This window comes from Festucalex cinctus, chromosome 3 (assembly GCF_051991245.1).
Source record: "Festucalex cinctus isolate MCC-2025b chromosome 3, RoL_Fcin_1.0, whole genome shotgun sequence".
NCBI lineage: Eukaryota > Metazoa > Chordata > Actinopteri > Syngnathiformes > Syngnathidae > Festucalex > Festucalex cinctus.
Window position 1 is genome coordinate 26,176,666 of NC_135413.1, and position 20,770 is coordinate 26,197,435.

At 38.5% G+C, this 20,770-nt stretch overlaps 3 protein-coding genes across 15 annotated transcripts in view; 2 read left to right on the forward strand and 1 right to left on the reverse strand.

Moving 5' to 3' along the window:
* Positions 1-16,472, forward strand: part of LOC144016251 (pleckstrin homology domain-containing family A member 7-like) — an 87,312-nt gene extending 70,840 nt beyond the window's left edge. For 5 of the 12 annotated variants that reach the window (XM_077517123.1, XM_077517126.1, XM_077517128.1 and 2 more), the window contains 17 exons: positions 967-1,143; positions 2,621-2,674; positions 2,875-2,958; positions 4,324-4,389; positions 5,560-5,640; positions 5,710-5,859; positions 6,640-6,741; positions 6,822-6,933; positions 7,166-7,296; positions 7,492-7,689; positions 8,201-8,291; positions 8,363-8,451; positions 9,223-9,414; positions 13,954-14,106; positions 14,183-14,316; positions 15,773-15,903; positions 16,236-16,472. In XM_077517123.1, coding sequence (XP_077373249.1) covers positions 967-1,143; positions 2,621-2,674; positions 2,875-2,958; positions 4,324-4,389; positions 5,560-5,640; positions 5,710-5,859; positions 6,640-6,741; positions 6,822-6,933; positions 7,166-7,296; positions 7,492-7,689; positions 8,201-8,291; positions 8,363-8,451; positions 9,223-9,414; positions 13,954-14,106; positions 14,183-14,316; positions 15,773-15,903; positions 16,236-16,261 — 1,971 coding nt within the window. In that variant the 3' untranslated portion in view covers positions 16,262-16,472. The remainder of the gene's footprint in view (positions 1-966; positions 1,144-2,620; positions 2,675-2,874; positions 2,959-4,323; positions 4,390-5,559; positions 5,641-5,709; positions 5,860-6,639; positions 6,742-6,821; positions 6,934-7,165; positions 7,297-7,491; positions 7,690-8,200; positions 8,292-8,362; positions 8,452-9,222; positions 9,415-13,953; positions 14,107-14,182; positions 14,317-15,772; positions 15,904-16,235) is intronic. The other 7 variants (XM_077517131.1, XM_077517135.1, XM_077517124.1 and 4 more) reach the window with 6 other exon arrangements.
* On the reverse strand, positions 16,341-18,327 carry c3h11orf58 (chromosome 3 C11orf58 homolog). Its single transcript, XM_077517140.1, has 5 exons — positions 18,173-18,327; positions 17,889-17,978; positions 17,603-17,663; positions 16,835-16,944; positions 16,341-16,774 (listed from the first exon to the last, which is right to left on the reverse strand). Exons 1-5 carry the CDS (start codon positions 18,224-18,226, stop codon positions 16,589-16,591), a joined length of 501 nt encoding a protein of 166 aa, XP_077373266.1. The 5' UTR covers positions 18,227-18,327; the 3' UTR covers positions 16,341-16,588.
* A 1,849-nt stretch (positions 18,328-20,176) lies between these two features.
* Positions 20,177-20,770, forward strand: part of LOC144016253 (transcription factor SOX-6-like) — a 98,407-nt gene continuing 97,813 nt past the window's right edge. For both annotated transcript variants that reach the window (XM_077517138.1, XM_077517139.1), the window contains exon 1: positions 20,177-20,493. The gene's annotated coding sequence lies outside the window, so the exon portion shown is untranslated. The remainder of the gene's footprint in view (positions 20,494-20,770) is intronic.

A 20,770-nucleotide genomic window follows, 5' to 3' on the forward strand; every position in this document is an offset into this window, starting at 1 on the left:
TACATCTATATCCATTTAACTACCGATATTATAGATGTATGTATTTCTGATTCCTGTTGTCTGTTATTAATTAACCGTCATATAATACTAACGATACTAATATTCTCTAACTTCTACTTTTATGCAATTCAATTCAGCTGAGGTAGGGCTCAAGCCGGGTTTAGGGTTTCAACCCACGGTTATGGTTTCAAACAAGGATTAAGGTTTCAAGGTAGTGTTTCAATTTAGGGTTTTAGTTTTTGGTTTGGATTTCAAACAAGGTTCTAGGTTTCAAGTCACTTTTAGGGGTGAGCTACGGTGTCAAATTAGGGTTTCAAACCTAAATTACAGTTTCAAACAAGGTCAGAGTAGAATTTCTAGTCAGCGTTAGGGATCTAAATGGGGGTTTCTTTGAGACAAATAAAATGTTTCAAATTAGGTTTCAAACAAGCATTAGCTTTTTAAATCAGGATGAGGGTTTCAAACATGGTTTCGCGTTTCAAATTTGTGTTTCAAGTGAAGATTATGGTTTCAAAATAGGGTTTCAAATCCGGCATGATTAAAATATGGCGTAGAGTTTCAAATTGGTATTTTTAAGATGCCGTTAGGGTTTCAAGTTATGGTTTTAAGCCAGGGTTAGGGTTTCAAACTTGGGTTAGAGTTTCAAGTCATGGATGAATTGGGGTTTCAAACAATCTCAAATTAGAATTTCAAGACTCTGCTAGGGGTTCAAAATAGGGTTACAAGTCAATGGTGGGGTTGTAAGCCAAATTACCATTAGATTTGCACCATGCTGAAGATTACGCCTTCCATTTGATGTACCAGTTGTAGTGCTAGGCAAGGTAAAATAATTCCGTAGCCTTCACATTTTCTGACAAAACTGCAAAAAATAAAAATAAAAAAGTACCCTACCAACGTGAAGTGTACTGCTCGGTGTCAATGTTAACCCTCTGGTGTGTGTGTGGTGAAAATGCCGACGGCGGACAGCCCGATGAGCTCACCCTGCTCCTCATTCAGCTGCGCCGGCAGCAGGCCAAGATGGCGGTCGCCCGCCAGCACACGCTGGAGCAGCTGCAACGCCACGGCCTGTCGACCGCCGGCACCCTCCTCGCCGTCGACCCCCCTCCTACGCTAACCCACCTCAGTCTGTTGGGCGAAACGCAGGTGGGCGGCCCGCCCGACCGCCTTCATCATAGTGAGGCTTGGTAGAGGTTGCCAGGGGTGTGGCTAGGGAGTTGCGACAAAGCAAGTGGGTACACACTTCGGCCAGTTTTCCCCCAAAATGTATTAAAAATTTAAAGGGAGATTTCTGGAGATTCTGAGACTAGACTAATCCCTCCATGCAGCAAACACCCATAAAGATTTAATTGCATTTTCACTCGCAGAGGAAGCTTTTCATCACTGAGCCACCTAATTACAGTTGTCAATTAGCATAGCAGTGTGTCTTCACCTTGTAAGCAGCTTATCCAAACATTCACATGCCAGTTATTAAAAGCTAATTGTGGCAATACGTCAAAACTTAGGAGTTACGGTGTTGTGACAAAGCAAGCATTTCCTTCGTAGGGATAGACCGGATTATCGGTGCCGATATTTGGCATTTTAACAAATATCGGTGTTGGCCTTTGTACGAATCTGAACGCCAATGAAGTTGGTATGTCGCTGAGTGGTGAATTGCGAATGTAGCGAATTTAGGGTTTTCATCAGGATTTGTAAGATGTTCGCACACAGTTTTTACTTGTCGCAAAGACATTTTGAACATATTAAGACGTTTTTTCAGTGTCTGCCAGGATCTTTTGAAACCTTTTACAAGCCCTGACGAAAACTCCAAATTAGCTACATTCGCATTTCACATGAATTTGTCGCTCAGAGAGATACAGGGAACTTTTCATTTTTTGGTTTTATTTAAATTTCCACAACTCAAATGTTGACACTGGAAACTCCCTGCACTTTTTATTTAAAAAAAATAATTAATTAAGAAATTATGTTGAAGTTTTGGTAAACTTTATTTACAGTATTAAACTTTAGGGAACTATTTACTTGCTTAGTTTTTAATTTAGCTTAACACAACCCTGGAAGCTCCCTGCAATTTTTGTTGAAATGTTTTAAACCAAGCTATCAATTTTTTTTCTATGACTTTTTGGGGTGTTAATGGAGACTCACTCGATGAAGCTACTCAACAGTTTCTCAACAGTAACATTGTGGATAGGTGTCAGTCAGCAGTGAGTTTCGTGGCAGCCTCTACCTGAAAATCCTCATCAGTCATCATGGGACGGGTTCACATGTACAAAGAGGGAGCAGCGTGTTGTGCTCTTGGCTGGTCGGCTTCCGTGTGGTGCTTTTTTTTTTTTTTTTGGTCGTTTGGCATGTAGCTTCCCTGGCTGCTTTTGCTGCTTTGCTGACTGGAAGTGACGTTGGCTGGACTGGGACTGATGATGTTATAAATGGGCTGAAACATTTTTTTGTGACCCCTGTGAATATCACTTTGAGTGTGAACGCTGAGACGTGTGCATTTATCTCTCAATATATTAGCTGTAAAGGTGCTCAATAAATTCCAACATTACAGCACACTGATCTCTCAGCATTCACACAATTGATCATTTCACTTTGATGATAATCAAATCAAAATGTTGTTTGGTTGCAGGTGGATGACACGTACAAGCAGCTGAAGCAGGACCTGGATTATCTGGACCTGAAGGTCAGACATTTGTTTTTCTATTGGTTGCCTCTACACTGACTTTTAACACCCCTTTACGCATGTGAGCCCAGTGCGTCTTCAGCTCTGTTACTACTTAAAATGCAACCATGCAGCTCACAAATAATGATAATAATAATAATAATAATAATGAGAATAACCGGCCGCCATCATGTGACTGCAGCTCTTTTCTTGACTCGCAGATCAGAGCTCTAGAGCCCCTGATCCTCGCAGTTCACAGTTTGCTACTGCACTGCACTGCTGGGCCTCTCAGGCCCCTATTAACCGTAAGCTCTGTGTGTGCGCGCGCGCGCGTCTACTTCCATATACAGCGTGCTCGTGCATGTGAAGGCGACTGTTCAATGGACTCTTGAACAGCATCACGTGTCTTGCCGCCATGTGTCCCCATCCCCCCCCCCCCCCCCCCCTGTCCTCCCACTCATTGCCACACATACACAGGCAGCGATGTACTGTAGAAGTCGCAAAAGTGGGCATGGGACGGCTCGGCAGTGCATGTGTTGTGGCTGATGTGGCTGTGGCTCGGTGGTGGGAAAATTGGCCAGTTGCTTCTAGCGCCATCTCTGAAACGCTGCACCTTGTGTTGCCATGATGCAGGGGGCTTTCTGCTGGGTTATCATAACACCTGATTGATAACTGGCATTGGTTAGATGGGCACCATTGTTTTTGAGTTATCAATTTTGTTTTTAATTAGATTTTCTTGGCCACACAGCTCAATCACAAGTGTAATGTGTCTTTTTGAATGGAAGCAACAACGACACAGAATGCAATAAATTGGAACTGCAGTACTACAAAGCGTAGTTTTCTGCTTAAACGGGCAGCACACAAAAACAAGGTACAAGCAAAGATGTACAAAGTAACTGTCATGATTCCAGCAACATGGTGGGCTGATACTCAGGTTTTTCACCTGCCTAAACGGGCTGCCAAAACAATAAATACAAAAAAAATCTGTGTGCATGATTATGCAATATTTTTTTGTACTGAACTTAATTGATCATGTAGAGTTTTATAAATGTACAAGTCTGGCAATCAGGTCAGGGTGCAATTCATTTGAATTTACGATGCTTCCTGCCTAAATAGGTTGCAAACTTAATAAAACACTAAATAATAATAGTACATGTTTCTTTTGCGGTCAGCAACACACAAATTGGACCCACTAATTCAGATGCCTAAATGGGCTGCAGTGAGAAATCACCACCCATGATTGGATTATTTTAATTTTTAAGACTTTTTAAACCAGCAGAGGGCGCAAGTACATGTTCTGTTGTGGTGCCAACACTAGATAACCTATACTAATTCCCTATGTTTCTATGCTGCCCAAACGGGCTGCCATTAAGAAGTGCCCACTCCCCCCATTGGCCAATGGTATGAGTGAGCTATGCTAACGCAGTAGAACCCTGTCAGTCATTTACTGTACTTGAAATGGAGCGTCCCGTTTTGAGTCGTTCGGGATTTTGTGGGCTTCAAAGTGTCCATCGTGGTCTCCATGGCAACAGCCGATATTGTCATATATTTTGTTGTTGTCGTCATGCACGCCAGGTTGCGTCACAGCATCGCGGTCTGCATTCAATCTGCGTCGTTTCCGCGCCATTTTACGCTTCGGACGTGTGAAATGTGGCTCGATCCTTTTTCAGGTAGCCGGAAGTCAAACGCTGAAGGCGTCTGGGAAGCCCGTCAAAGTCGCAGAGAGTGACGTGGATGTGAGTATGACTTTAATTGACATTCATTGACATTAAATCCCTGACTCTTTAATTCACTTTACCATAAGATTGCAACTTTAATTCACCTTAACTGCTACAAATCATCGTATAATTTGTGCTAGATTAGTTCACCTTAGTGCTTGTGTGTGTGGATGGTTGTTCGTCTCTGTGTGCCCTGCGATTGGCTGGCAACCAGTTCAGGGTGTACCCCCCCCTACTGCCCGAAGCCAGCTAGGATAGGCTCCAGCACACCCCGCGACCCTTGTGAGGAACAAGCGGTTCAGAAAATGGATGGATGGATGGATGTATGGATGGATGGATAGTTCACCTTATAACAATTACAATATTAAGTGACTTCATAACTAGTACAAGATTAATTCACTTTAAAACTAGTGGCAACTTTGATTTACAATGTAACTACTAGTACAATATACAAGTCATCTTATACAATAACTTGTCCAACTTTTAGTCACCGTTTAACTACTATGACTTTTATTCACCTCATATGACCATAATTCATATAACAACTCATATTTGATCTTGAGTTATGTAAAGTTCTTCCTTTGTAATGAAAATACACATATTTTTTAGATGATAGCTCTGACTGTTTATGAAACATGAGCCTTGCCTTGCCTTGCAACGGCCGAGGACAAACACTTTTTGCATCTCCATGTTTATGAGTGTAGAATGAATACACGGATGACATCCAACAGCGGCACTGTGGATTAAATAGAATTTTAAAAAAAAGCATGATCAATTATTCATCTGGTGACCAGTTCACGTTCTTACACGGAGGAGCACTTTGTTCCAGACGCAACACTATCCCGCGAATGTTCAGGCTTGATAAAGTGAAGCAACCTCTGCTCCGGCATAATCACACTTTTATTAATGAGACGCTTTGCCTCCCTGACTGTAATTCAAATTGTCTGCTAGACTCATCCACTTTTGTGTAATGACCTAACACGAGTTCCGGCGATGATCCGTCTTTGCCTTTGACAGACAACATAGGCGGAATATTGCCGCGGCCGGTAGATAATTTGATGATGCCAGCCTAAACCTGCTTGGCAGAAGAAGTTGGGTCTTAATGTCAAACTAAACTTCACACCTATTCACCTTCACACCTGTTAGGACTCCCATACTAACTCAAAAGGTCTCTCATGCCCCCTGCAGGTGAAGCTGAGTCGGCTGTGTGAGCAAGACAAGATACTGAAGGACTTGGAAGTGCGAATCAGCTCACTGAAGAAGGATAAGGTGAAGGCGTGTTGCCATGGAGCAGCCAGACAAGCGTTTTGAACGTAAATAACACGGCCCAACCCTCAGGACAAGCTGGAGAGCGTGCTGGACGTGTCCCACCAGCAGATGGAGCTGTTCCAGGAGCAGCCTGCCCACATGCACAAAATCGCCTACCAGCAGAGACTCCTGCAGGAGGACCTGGTCTCCATCAGGGCCCAGATATCCCGACTCTCCACGGTACAAACCCGTTTTGGCTTTATTCCCTCCCCGTTAGCTACCATTGCACACTTTCTGCTGGTTTAATGGGTTTTCTTAAATTCCTTGTACAGATAAATTTCCTTCAAAAATTCTAATTCTTCCACTGATTTTTTTTTAAATTTTATTTTTATATACATTTTGTTCATTTATGTTAATTTTTTTATTGATTTCAATTTATTTTTGTACTCTGTTTAAAAATAACATTTTTATTCATGTTAAATATAAAATATGTTTATTTTTTAAATTGCCATTGTTATATTTTTAAATTCATTTCACAATGTCTTTTAAATAAACTTAGAAATAAATATTGGTATATTCCCCGCTTTATATTCTTTTTCACAACTGAATTTTTTTTATATTTATTAATTTTTATGCAACAATTTATTTTTCATTTGTTTTAATTATTTAAAATTTCCTGTTATGTTATGTTGAAACAAGTCACAAAATATCTTAAAATTAAATTTGGGGTATAATACCTTTCTAAGGTTTTCTTTTCAAATTCTTTTGAAAATCCTTTTAGACATCTTTTATGAAGTCATTTTAAATTCATTTAAAGTCATGAACATATAATTTTTTTATTTAAATGACTTTTAAATATGCTTGAAGCATCATTCAGAATCATCTAATAAGACACTTTGTATGCCATACTTATTATATTGAAACACACAGACGTGTACCCGTATCGAGTCACCAACCTTTCTTTGAGAAACCAAAGACTGACTTTTTTTTCCAAGAAAGTGTTGCTCCGATCTGCCGCAGGAAATGACGCAGGCCTGGGAGGAGTACGGCTGGCTGGAGACGTCGGTGGAGCAGCTGAGGGCGGCGTTGCAGACCCACATGAACCACAGCGGCACCTTGCAGGTGAGCTCCCAAATTGTATGCGGACAGTGCAGAATCTCCACACGTAAAACTCTTGTGCGCGCGTGCGTGCAATGACACAGCAGGAAAAAGGCGAGATGAAGCGCGAGCTGTGGAGGATCGAGGACGTGATGGCGGGATTGAGCGCCAGCAAAGCCAATTACAAAGTTACCATCGACTCTGTGCAGAACCCAGGTTGGTTGGGTGGATTTCAAGTCTGTCTACCTATCTTTTAAAATTGTTTTTATATGTCATTAATTTCCTTCTCAATTTTGTCTAAAAGCTTAAATTTTTTAAGTAATTTATTAAATTATTTTAAAACTACTTTTATTAATATAGTTTTAAAATTTACTGTACATTCAAAAAAATGATCAAAAATGATGTACAAATCTGTGTACCTCATTGGTAATTGTTGACTTGCTTGTAGAGAGGAAGTTAGTGCCTTCCGTGTCAGAGCCCAGCGTGCCTTCTTCCAGTGCCGACATCCAGCCGCCTCCCCGTAGCTCCGTCCCGAGCGTCTTCTCGCAAACGTTGCCTCCCAACTTTGTGCCCAAGTGGGTAAGTGGCGTCGGATATGAGAGGTAACAGCCGTCTGTTATCTTGCGTAAAATGCTTTCACTTCAAACTCCTTCAACTTTGAGCTCGTTCAAGCTGTTAAAACACGACCAAAATGTCTTCATTTTCACAATAAACCTTCTTAGAGGTGCAACATTAGTTGACAACTATTGATCCTGTTTCCCTCCTCTACACCAGGCAGAGGACGGCGCTCCGCCCCGTCCGCCGCTCCCTCGCATGTACGACTACGAGGAGACGCCGCCTGCCGTGCCGCCGCTGCCCAAGGAGGCGTCGGCGGTCATCCGCCACATGTCGGTGCGAGGCCTCAAGCGGCAGTCCGATGAGAGGAAGCGGGACCGGGAAGGTGGACATTACGTCCCCAATGGAGACTGTAAGGTACGATCACAATTGCTTTCCTTTTAAAATTTGCTTTTAGTGTATTGTAGTGTAATTTGTGTAATAGTGTAATTTGCTTTAAGTGTTTATCTGCCCTCCCCCTTTTTTTTTTAAAATCCCCTTTTTTTTCCCCCCCATTTACACCCCAGTCAAAAAAAATGCACCATGAATCAATAAAGAACATATATATCACTTCGGAGTATAAGTCTTTTTTTAAATTTTTTAATTTTTTATTTTATTTTATATAAACCAAGACCAAGCAAGAGAAGTAGCGCTCAAGCTCGCATGCAAAATCTCAAATCGTGTTGACAGAAGCCACTGAGTATTGACCGTCCTCCAAAAGAAAGAATAATAAAAAAAAGAAGTAGAAATAGAAGTAATCGTAGTCATGGCAACTAATGTGTGACATAAGTCGTTATTTCACTGTCACAAGCTTTTAGTGTCATAGCTAGTTTACTGTTGAATTTACAAATGTTGAAAATCCAAAAATCTTCCTTTTGTGTACTTGCAGACTGACTTGCGTTCCTTCCTGAGTGAACCCGAGCTTCAGGCCATCACTCACCACAACACCAATGCAGACTACCAGTATCTTGACCATAAAGGTATTGTTGAGTAACACTTGCTTGCGTATTAGCAACTCTGTCGACGAAGCCAACATGTCATCTGTTTGCAGGTCTGTCGGGCGCGTCATGGAAGAATCAGTCGGATTCCTTGTCATCCTTTGTCACACTGAGGAGATGCCCCGGAACCGCTGTGGATAGGGTGAGTCGTCACACCTATTACACTCTGCCCACAAAGCTTGCGTTTTCTGGAGAAGCAATGGAGAAGACGAAAATTATTGTAGATTTAAAAAAAATAAAAAAATCCGAACAGACAAACTTAAAATGAACCCATAGCTTTGATTTTATGTTGCCGTAAAAAGCAGGATTAAATCATTCTAAAGTGATCTCACAGTGACTTTCTGATGGTGTAAAAAGCAGGATTAATAATTATAATAATTAATTAATCTTCAGCAAACAACTAGGCTGAGATTGAATATAGGTCCTGTTCTCAATTTCAATTGAAATAGTGTCGCCATCTAGTGGTCGACAGTAAAATTACTCAAAATAAACAGTACGCAGAACAAAATGCAGAGATCTCCACACACTCGTTTGGCAACCGCTGATTCACCTATTGGCAGATATATATTTTAAAATATTTTTTGTTGCTATTTTTGTTGTTTGAGAGTTTGGGGGATTTTTGGGGAAACCAAAAAAATCATATTATTGGAGTTTTTTTTTCCCCCCAATGCATTTCAAATCTCGCCAGTTATTGCAGATTTTATCTATTTTTTTCTCTATTTTCCCTATCCCCCGCTAATAGCAGTGGTCCACGCTATAAATCTATACACTGTTTAAAAATAAATAAATAAATAAATGGTGGTGGGTTTGCTGTATATCCGTGACACCTTTCGGTTGCTTTTAGTCCAAAAATGAAACAAACAATGACAAAAGGGATGTCATTGTCCTTATCATCATCTGTGTCTCCTCACAGGAGCGACCCAAGAGTGCCTTGGATTGTTTGTCCCCCGAGTACCCTGGCGGCGCCCCGCCTCCTACCCGCGGCGGCCGAATGAGCGCCGAGGAGCAGCTGGAGCGCATGAAGCGCCACCAGAGGGCGCTGGTGCGCGAGCGGAAGCGGAACCTCAGCCAGGGCGAGCGCTCGAGCGCCCCGCCGGCCGCCTCCGTACGTTACCTCCAGCCCGCGGCGGCGACGGCAACATCCCCTTCGCCTCCCCGCAGAAGCCAGCCGCATAGTAACCTAGCAGGGATGCTAACGCGCTAAAGCCGCATGAGCTAACGAGCTACAAGCTAGCCTGGTTAATGCTTTAAGAACAAAACAAAAACGGACTGACCGGACGCAGAATGTGAACCAGAGAGAAGCCAAGCCGTTTATTTATCTACTGAGGGATATTTTCACTATATATAGCTGTACAGTATATATGAATATATTTTGTAGAGATTTGGTATATAGATATAGATCATCTAGAGGCCATAGTCGGTATGTTTTCAGGTTGGACAGGAAATGCTGGTGGCTAAAGATCGAACCCAACCCCGCATTCTTTTCGTCAAAATCTAAGTGCCTTGTTTCGCACCATCCATTTATGCCTTGGTCCCAAATCGTACATTATTTTATTTATCTTTTTTTTTGTGTTGTTTTTTTGTTTTATAGTTTTAAAGTCGCGCAAGTTGACGACAGGCTGGATTCCTTTGTCGGTTAAACGCAACGAGAATAGTGATCATGCTAGCGTGCGTCAAAGTGGCTTTTCTGCTAGACTATCAAGGAACGATGTTCCGGCATGGTCGTGTAAGTTCGGGAAAAAAATGACTTTGGCCGCAAGTCGGTGCTACAAATGACTACGAAACTTTTAACCACGAGTCAAAGCAACAATGACCTGGCATGGCCTCAGCGCTAAATCACACAAGCGCGGCTGGGAAATTCTCATTTTGTAGGCAAAATGCTGTCACTCTGATTTTATCTCATAACTTACATGGCTGTGAAACTTGTATTGAACTTTTGATGTTTCCTAAAAAGTCGTAATATAATAATAATAATAATAATAATAATAATAATAAACTGTCGGAATTTTAATGTTTTAAGCCACCATAATAATGAGCAAGGCAACAACAAAGTAAAAATTTTATGTCACAATGAGAATGAAGACGATATATTACAAGGGAAAAAATATCATAAAGAAAGATCGAATTTAAAAAAAAAAAATAATAATTCAAATGTGAGCTGTCCAATCAGATTACTCCATTTCATGCCCCATCTTCCAGCGTCGAGGCCACGCCGGGCCATATTTGCGTGGTATGTATCTGAAGTTTGCTACGAGACACTGTGATGGATACATTTGTGTAATTTGGCACTTCTGTTCCGTGCATTTTCATTTTTGGAAAAGGATGCTAATAATGCTAATGATAACATGGTTCGAAAAATTGCACTTTTGTCCTTTAAGTTCACAAAAATTGCAACAAAGTGACCAATATTTGATCACCTTTCAGGACATGGAACCTTATTTTTTTTAATTTATTTATTCCAACAACATTCAAATGATTTTCTGCTATTTTTTTTTTTTTTAAAAAAAGGATTGAACAGAGCTTGCAGTCTATTGTTGTTCACGAGCCACGCTGGTTTGAAGCTACGCTGAAATATGCTCGTGATGAAAGAAATGCAATAACACAAATGATATATATTGTATATAAGAGTAGTTTTAACAATGGAGCAAATGACGGGTGGGAAAAGAAAAACCAGGTGAAATGGACTCAAGGCTACGTGGCTAACTGGGATATTTGATAATTATAGTATTTTGTGTGTTTCAAAAAAAGTACATGAGATGTCAACAACGCCACCCCCTGTCCTCAGTTTTGTTAAACTCACGACATTAGCGTTCATGTTGGGGGGGCCGTACGCCTCGGAGACTGCCTTAGAAAAATTTGATGATGTCATAACTACGCATTGAAGCCGCATCACTGCTTCGAACGCTTGAAATACTACTTACAAAAGTTGCTATTTTGTCCCTTCTGACCACAAGAGGCGGTGCTTAACAGCGACGCCAAACTTAGCATTTCTTGTAATAATGCTAACATGTAGCCAACTAGCTTTGCTGTGCGAGAATCCTGTGAGCAAACGGTGAAAAGTCCTAATTTATGTGACTAAAGTCAGAATATTACAAGAACAAAGCAAATATCACGAAAGTAAAGTTGTAATTTTATGTGACAGTGTACGACAAGAATGCAACGTTTTAATTTGACAAAAAAAAACGTTTTAATGAGTAAAGTCGTGATTGTACGTAAACTAAGTCGTAATATTAAGAGAATACATTTGTAATTGTATGCAATCCTATAAATAAAATCAAACTATCGCAAGAATTATAGTAAGATGTATCTACTGAAAATATTGTTACATGAATATATTGAAATACGAGAGAAAAAGTTGGTATGCTACGAGAATTCGTAAGTTTACATTTCATGAAGTTACAATATTATATAACTATTGTCCAAATATGAGAGAATAGTACAAAAATGATTACGCAAATAAGCAGTAATATTCCGAGAAAAATGTCATAATGTTTCATGTAAAGGTTTCATGTGACGGAAGATGTAATTAAAAGAAAATGTCTATTTTCACTGGAATTAAACTACCTCAAAAAATGTAATGTTTGGAGAACCACCTAATGTAATAGCGGATTTGAAAATGATTCAGAAATATTTGTAATACAGTTGTAATTTGACAAGAAATTAAAACAGGAAATCTCTGGCGCAGCGGTTTTTAAGAGTACGGCCCCACAATTAGGACGCGGCCATTTTGTTTGGGTTGACGCCTGCTGCTGTTTGTCAACTGACAATTCCAGTTCGCCGTTACATGAACATTTTTGGATGAAAACAATGACCTCACATGAGTCTCGCATTAACACATTCACAACCAGCACAGTAAAAAAAATAAAAATCGTTTGACGTCTAAAGCCGTCAATGGCAGTGAAAGAGGTCATTAACTCCGCACCTTTGTTTTTTTTTTCCTTCTTTCATGAATGGGGGGAGGGTGTTTAGCTCAAGTAGATGCCTAATTGTATGTGGCCAAGAAGCAACTCTTTGCTACCGTGTAGACATCTGCACTCCACAATAAAGAGTGTTTGCTTCCCAGGCACGCCGTTTTCTTCGTCTTTGGCCCGCATGCTTTTCCCTCGCCCTCTTTTTCCTTTTTCTTTCTTTCTCCTTGTCACTTCTTCTTCCCCCGAACGCAAGCACAGAAGTGGCCAGCTGCTGCCGGCTGCACCCGGAGGACGCATTGCATGGCTTTGGATGATTACTCACACAAGTACTACACAACGCTACACGACATTACACAAACACTGGTTGTAATTGTAAGATACTAATCATGTGCCTGCCTAATGAGACTTGAGTTCCCACGGATGGATTTAATATCAATTCAGAGTGATGATTTGTGGCTGCGTTGATACATAACAGTGGAACTTTTTCACAGCTTGCCTCTGTCTCTGCCTGTGTATGATAATATTTCAATGTCTAAATTAAATCGTAAGGTGTTATGTCTTTTTGCGTATAACAACATCATTTGCTTTTTGCTTTTCTCAATAATTGATTCTTTATTCCAGTTTCATAATCCATAGATAACATTTTTACATAACAAAAACTGAATCAAACCATTATGCTTTATTTTATTCCAGTCCCAAAGTCAATATAAAAAAAAAACAAAGCAAATTATTAAAATAGTAAATAACCATAAATACCAAACTAATAATAATCCAAAAATATATTAGTCTTTCAATAATACTCATCATACCATTCTAGTGGTCAATATAAAACAAGACAATGTGTATTACGTAAATGGTAAAATAATGATGAAAATATTATTAATTTGTCCAGTGATTAGGTATGTACTCAATTATTAATAACAGTCCTGTAATAATGTATTCCTGCCCATACAATTAGTGCAAAATATAATACAGTATTATAATAATCCAAAATTAATACGTAAATTAAAATTAATGATCATCTACTGTCCATTAAAAACAAAATATTAAAATAATCATAACAATGATTAAAAAGTTAAAAGATAAAATTATATTTGTCCAATAATGATAATCCTATTCCAAATAAAACAAGACAATGTGTATTACATAAATGGTAAAATAATAAAAAAAATATTATCAATTTGTCCAGTGATTAGGTATGAACTCAATTATTAAAAATAGTCCTGTAATAATAATGTAGTCCTGCCCATACAATTAGTGCAAAATATAATACAGTATTGTAATAATCCAAAATGAATAAATTAAAATGAATGATAATCTATTGTCCATTAAAAACAAAATATTAAAAATAACCATAACAATGATTAAAAAGTTAAGATAAAATTACATTTGTCCAATAATGATAATCCTATTCCAGACAAAAACCCCATATAAATTCTACAATAATAATAATAATAATAATATGAAATTACAGTAGTCGAATAGTATTATAGTAATTTGTACCACAAACTTTTACACTATTAAAAAAAAATAAAATAAAAAAATCCATATATCGATATATAGTAAGTATAAATATGTGTAAAGTGCAAGAAAAGAATTTAGTGATTTGGATTTAGCAACATGACTAAAACTGTAACCCTCACAATACAAATAATATGGAGTCAAATATGAATGTTAATTAGTACCTTTTGTTGTATTTGTGAAACTGATCTGCACATTCTTGTCCCCCGCAGGTGTTGGTCTGGCGGGAGGAGCGCCCCGGGGCCGAAGGTCAAAGTGACGAAGGTCACATGGAAGGAGCAGATGAGTGGGTGACGGCCAAGGCCACGCTGGTCCGAGAAGTGGACGTGGAGCCTCTGGACTACGACCTCGACATCGGCAGAGAGGTCAGACGCGCTCGATGATGATGATGACGACGATGATGATGATGATGACGGCGGGCGTCCATCTTGTGTCTCGCAGCTGTCCATGCCGCAGAAGGTGTCGATCCCGGAACGTTACGTGGAGTCGGATCCCGAGGAGCCGCTGAGCCCGGAGGAAGAGGAGGAGCGAAGTCTTCGCACGGAACGGATCAGGAAGATCCTCACCAAGTCCAAGTAAGCCAGCACGCTCGACACGTCACGTCATTGGGGACACCACCAACCACGTATGATACTGTACATCCTTACAGTGCTGCATTGGCCGACTTTGACCTTATGACCTTTTAAATGCTGTTTTGTCATACTATACAGCAATGAAATACAGTGTTATAATTTAAGTGTATTTAATATACTGTTCAATATTTTAAACAAATGTAAAAAGACTTAGTATAATTTTATCTATTTTTTTTGCAGTATATATAAATACATAATTTTAACAAATACATTTATTTATAATTTTAAAGTCAATTTTTGCATATAAGCAATTTTTCTGCATTTTGCATCAGTCTAAAAATAAAGATTCAAATAAATAGAATATTTCACCTAAAAGTGAACACGTAAAATTCATCATCAAAAAAATTTACCAATCAAGTGTATTTCTAATTTAAGCATACTTAATATATCATCTTATGTGTTAATAAAATAATTGTTTTAAGAATTTCATGTATATTTTTAATGTAAAAATAAATACTGCACATGATTTAAATGTGTTTAATAAATTCATAAATAAACCTTGACATATGACCTGTTTTCTACCAAAAAAAATATAATTTTGTCTTATTTTTTTTAAATTATTGCACAATTAGTTTTAACAATAATTTTCACATACATATTTGAATATAGGTTTACATCTAATAGTTTTGATAACATCTAATATACTTTACTATGCAAAAATCAAATAATTCTGATAGAAATGTTTTTGAGTATACATAATGTACCTTCTCGTATTATTTTTTGTAAAAATAAAATATATATATTTTTTTTAATTAAAGCGTACTAAAACCGAATACACTATTTTTTATGAATATTTTTTTTAGAGTACTTAAACCTTTAATTGCAACCTCTATCCCAATATTACAAAACATTTTTTTATTTTATTTTACACAGTCTTAAACCTCTTCTTGAAATAACATTTAATTATTCAAAAATGAAAAATATGCTAACGTGGCTACATCCATTGAGTTTTAATAAACAAAACTATATATAATCTAGCATATCTAAGATACCATTTTATATAATTGCATTTTTTTTTTTATTTAAACACAATAACAAAAAATATATAAGATATTCTAAATACATCTTTCTAATGTAAGGACTAACACAACATTTTTTTTTTTTTTTTTTAAACTTATTTTTCCTTTACTGGGACATGTAAGGTCCATTTTGAATACTTGTCAATTTGATCATGATAGTCAATTTTTAGCTTGAGAATGTGGTCTACAAAACCAAAGTAATAGGAACAGCTCTCAGTGTGATACACTGCAAAATGACAAGGACCATCTTTCTATCAAAAGTGAGCTTTGTTATTAATTGGATATGATTGATTAGATGGTGTGCCCATTGAAATAATTGTGTCAACGTACTGTATAAGAAACAAGTGTTGTCTGAACGTCATTGTCGTTTGTCTCTTCAGCGTTCAGAATTTGCAGCCGACGTCGTTGGACCTGAGCGAGCTGGACTCGGTTCTGCAAGAGCAGGAGAAGATCATGAAGACATCGTGGGCGCTCGCGTCACAGGCGTCCAGGAAGAGCAAACTGGTGGCAGGTTCGGACCCACTATTACAAAATGATTTTATATCCTGTACAACAGTGATTCTCAAAGTTCTTCTTGTGGTTCGGGAAAGATGCCCGAGTACATATTTAGTTGTATTTAGCGAATACGTTCAAATAAAACAGAAAAAAAACAACAAAGTTCCCCCCAAAAAATTAGTCAGAAAACCTTTTTTTTTTCTCAAGTGAATGCAGCACCTTAGGTCATTAATACATTAAGTATAAAAATCCAACAACTCAGAAAGTGTGCTACTTTTCACAGTTGTATTAGTCATCTGCAAACTTAAAAGTAGAACTCTTAATTTCTCATATTTTTCTTTCTCTTAGCCAAAGCTGCTGCTGCCAGCCATTGACCACAACTGCCCCCTACAGGACATCCAGTATATGACCACTGTGGAACTTGAAAAAGCAACGCAACACATTTTTTAACGCTCACGGAGAACAGTTTTATTATTTTTATGAAATTGTTTGACCATCTTGTAGTGTCACGTAGTGGTCACACAATGTATTTGCTACTAACAAGGACGGTTCACTTTACAAAATAAAAGAACAAATGAGGTGAAACCTGTCGTTTCCGACGTCTCCTTTTTAACGAGTGATTCGGGGACACGCTACAAAAAAATGAATTACATACACTGTAAAAAGTTGGGAAAAGGAAAAAAAAAAATCTTCAATCCCTTCTATGATGACTTGACGAAAGACATTTTGTAAACACTTTTCCTTTCAACACTGCCGCTTTTTTCCGGGACACTTTTATCCTCTTCCGTCGCGGTCTCTGTCGGCTTCGTGTCGCACACTTTATCCTCGGGCTCTTTGGACTCACTTGGGGGTATCTCTGATGCGGGCGGGGCGTCAGTCGACTCGGGCTGCGGGGTAACAAAAATGTCATTTCTTCAACTCGCAAGCTGACGGCGTGTTGCGCTCACCTCGCTGAAGCCGAGCCCGCAATGTCGCCGGTTGCGTCCCGACAGCTTCCCGTCCATGCCGCGCTGGTACTGCATCTCCAGGCGCTCGCTGATTTGCTCGTCCTCCGTCCCTGCGGAGCACACAGTGGTCACGGCACGCGCGCGCACGCCTCACATCCGCACACGGGCAGAGCTGCGTGGCGGGCGGGCGTGCGGGGGGGAAAGAAAGATGGCGTGTTAGTTGCGCCGGATGAGGAGGAGAGAAAAAAAAATAGCGAGATGTCAGCAAAACTTCAGTTTTGTGAGCCTTTCTCAAAGTGTGCTACATGGGCTCCCTCTAGTGGTATGTGAAGAAGCAGGGAATTAAATGTTCAAAAGTCATTATGTTACAGTGGATTCACACCCCCTTTTTAAAAAAATAAAAAAAATAAATCCAGTACTAAAAAATTGTCAACAGGGATTGGAAATTTATAATTACACGACTTGTGAATCATACATTTGGATTGGCGGTTATACCACCCTATTATCTACTAATACTCTTAGTTATGAATAGTCTTGGTGAAGTTTTAAGTACTGCATTCTTCACATAATGATGACATTTTGTTAAAAATACATTTAGTGACACCTCTATTTTTGACTAAAATTTGCTGTTGACAATTCGGTCTCATTATACATGGTTTTAAAGTTAAATAAAATGAAAATATCAATGTCAAACTAATCAAACAAAAAAATCACCAAGGAGGCACAAATTTGAATTTTCCATTACAATAGTCAGTTTTAGTGTCTTACCACTGCGGAAGTGTGACGTCGACTTGTGGTCGCCAATGACAAGACGTCCAGTGTGTTCTTTCTACATAAGGAGAAACGCACGATTATTAAAAAAAAAACACAATCTAAATCCACGTTAGTGATCAATATATTCCAAGTTGCACATTATGAAAAATGCAGGATTTTGTAACCACAAATGATGAAAATCTGAAAGTAATTGATAGCCCAACTAAAATTTTTAAAAATGCTTTAATAATCAATGGAATTACAAGAACTTTAACGATGTAAAGAAATGCAGGGGCCCCACCTTGGAGGCGCCCATCAGACGGAGAAACTTCTGCTTCCTCTCGTCACTTCCCAGATCAGCAGAGGCCCATTGGGTCGACTCCTCCGGCTCCTGCAGGCGCAAACGCCACAAAGATTTTACGTCATTTACACTTTGAAATTTGCACAACAATCTGACATAATCATAAGTTATTCCTGTTTTAAAAGACAGCCACAGCCATTAGATCACAAGCTAACGCGAAGCTTATCGTGCATTTCGCGGCTTCTCTCCGCCGACAAACATCGAAATCCGAATATTTGACTCACTTCGCTCGAGGACGCCGGTCGTTTAGTGCCGTGTTTCTCACACGGAGAACTCATGGTTTGTGTTAGTAAGGTAGAAAATGCTACTAAAACAACTCAAATAGCGCCATGTAGCAATGGCGACGACTGGTAGCAAATGAATCGTCACATCCGGTGAAGTCTTCGTCTTCGAGGGTTAAAGTGCAATAATGGAACGTTAACTCTCTGCTGCTTCGTGTGGTCTCAATGTGTAAATACAACACGGAACGAGAAAAGCGTGTATGACAGCGGTTATAAATTTTTAACAAAGCTCACTATTTTATTTCACCAATGTTAAGCAAAATTCTATATTCTCTATCACAGGTCCCTAAAAAAATAAAAACATTCAAGTCAAGTCATCTTTATTTATATAGCGCTTTCAAACAGCAGTAGCTGTCACAGCAACTTTCTTGATTATTGTCATTTTATTTATGTATTAAGATAATGTTGATATTCGAAATAAATATTTCAAACAAACAGAGAGCTTCACAGAAACACATTTGTGCTTCACAGAAACACATTTCGAGTTATTTCAGTATTAATGTTGGTCAGTAAAACATTTAGAAAAACGTCGCACACTTTTGTCAACAAAAAAAGTTGACAAAAGTATTTCTCATGACTTTGTTTTATGGTCACTCATGCTGTAAAAAAAATAAATTAATAGTAATAATAACAACAACAACAACAACAACAATAATAATAATAATAATTATTATTATTATAATTATAATTATTATTATTATTATGTTGCACTCTCCCCAAATACATTTAGACAATATTACAATATTTTTTACATCTGCTGGTCACGGTACAGACTGTATGGTTGTCGTGCATGCAAAGTACCGATAGATGTCGCTAGAGTAAGTGGAATAACGTAAAAGAGACGCACCGAGAATTCGTAAAATTAATGTAATTTTTTCCTCCATGATTATCTTGTTGTTTTTTTGTCTTCATTTATTGGCTTCTACTATTTAGGTCTACAATTTTTACAATTTGGTTAAAATTTAACATAAAAGGTTTTGCACACTTTTGTCATTAATTAACTATTATTTTAACCATGGTGCATTTTTTTAAAATCATCTTCAATCATGAATGTATGTTATGTATTCAAAGGGATGTTAGATGGGTTATAGAAAGTGTAGTAACTAAGACCTCAATAATGCAAAAAAAAAAAAAAAAAAAGTTAAAACATATTTCAGGATATGAAAACATAATATATAATCCAATCCGTCATATTTTATTGTCATCATTTCTTTTTACTCAATTTAATTATTGTCATCAATAGATATCTTGTGGAGATACTTTAACAATATCCAACATATAAACACATTATTTTTGACAAACTCTTGACCACAGTTAATGAATAATAAAACAGTTTCAAGATTCTTGTGGTATTAATAAGTCTAGGTGACATGCTGGCGTTGATATTTTATTGAATACTTTGTTGAAAATGTATTGCATTATTACTTTTCTGGAGTGACATCATTAGGCTATTCATATTTTACCTCATAAACGTTTTTTGCAGACTGAGGGACCAAGTGTAGACACTTTTTTTTTTTTTTTTTTTTTTTGCAACCCATTCTCACTGAAAAATCCAAGATTTTTATACTACAGTATTCAAATTTGTATTTAAAAGAATCCAATATGAACGACAAACCACTCACGTGACAACGTTTGACGTTTTTTTTTTTTGTTTTTTTTTACTTTTCTAAAGAGACAAAAATTCAGTGCATTAACCACAAAATGTGTGGCCATTGTCTCTACAGATATTGAACTGCTCTTTATGCTTTATTTCCTCCTTTTTTTGTTTTTGTTTTTAATTTAAGGAAATGAGAACAAGCAACAGCGGAGGGGAATGGAAGGGAAGTTTTTAAATGGGCCCCCCAAGGGTGGGGGGTGGGGGAGAGAGAGAGAGAGAGGAGGGGTTAGCTCTCCTCTCGGTGTCTCTCTATCAGTCACTGGGTCACATAGTCTCACTTCACGTCCACATCGCGCCGGACCGGGAAGGAAGGAAGGAAGGAAGGAAGGAATAACTTTTTCTTTTCTTTTTCCCCGCCCCAAAACAACGAGAACTGCACAACAGGACCGGGACCCAACTTCCCACTTTCCCCCTATTTCCCCTCACACTCTCTCTCTCTCTTTCTCTTTCACTTTCCCGGTGTGTGAGGACTTTCTTGCCCCCCCCCCACCACCATCCACCGCATCCAAAGTGCGCAATGGTGACTTTACGCGCGGGATTGGACGTTTTCGGCTACTTGTGATTGAAAAAAAAAAGTTGCAGCACGAGTCTCAGCGCAAGCGTGCAGGTAAGAAACAAAAGTCACGCCACTCGGTATTTCGCTCTGTAAAGTTGTGGAACCTAATCATGCTTTTTGTCATTGATTCCAACAAAGATTCTTGTCGGTTCACACCATGCAGATGACGTCAAATTAAGATGAAGGAAGGACATTTTTTTAGCAATCATGGAACAAGAGTGCAGTAAAGTTTGTACAAGTATAAACTCAAAGTCCTCAGATTTAGTGTAAAAGTATGAATGATAACCACAAGTGAGTCTTCGTCAACTTTAATGCAACAAACATTTTA

What these genes read in the sequence shown, in the direction of transcription:
- c3h11orf58 (XM_077517140.1), bottom strand. Translation starts at nt 18,226, where the DNA reads ATGAGTTCTCCGTGTGAGAAACACGGCACTAAACGACCGGCGTCCTCG. An exon ending in GTCTGATGGGCGCCTCCAAG is followed by an intron (nt 17,664 to 17,888) that starts GTGGGGCCCCTG and finishes CTCCTTATGTAG; the next exon opens with AAAGAACACACTGGACGTCT. An exon ending in GACGTCACACTTCCGCAGTG is followed by an intron (nt 16,945 to 17,602) that starts GTAAGACACTAA and finishes TGTGCTCCGCAG; the next exon opens with GGACGGAGGACGAGCAAATC.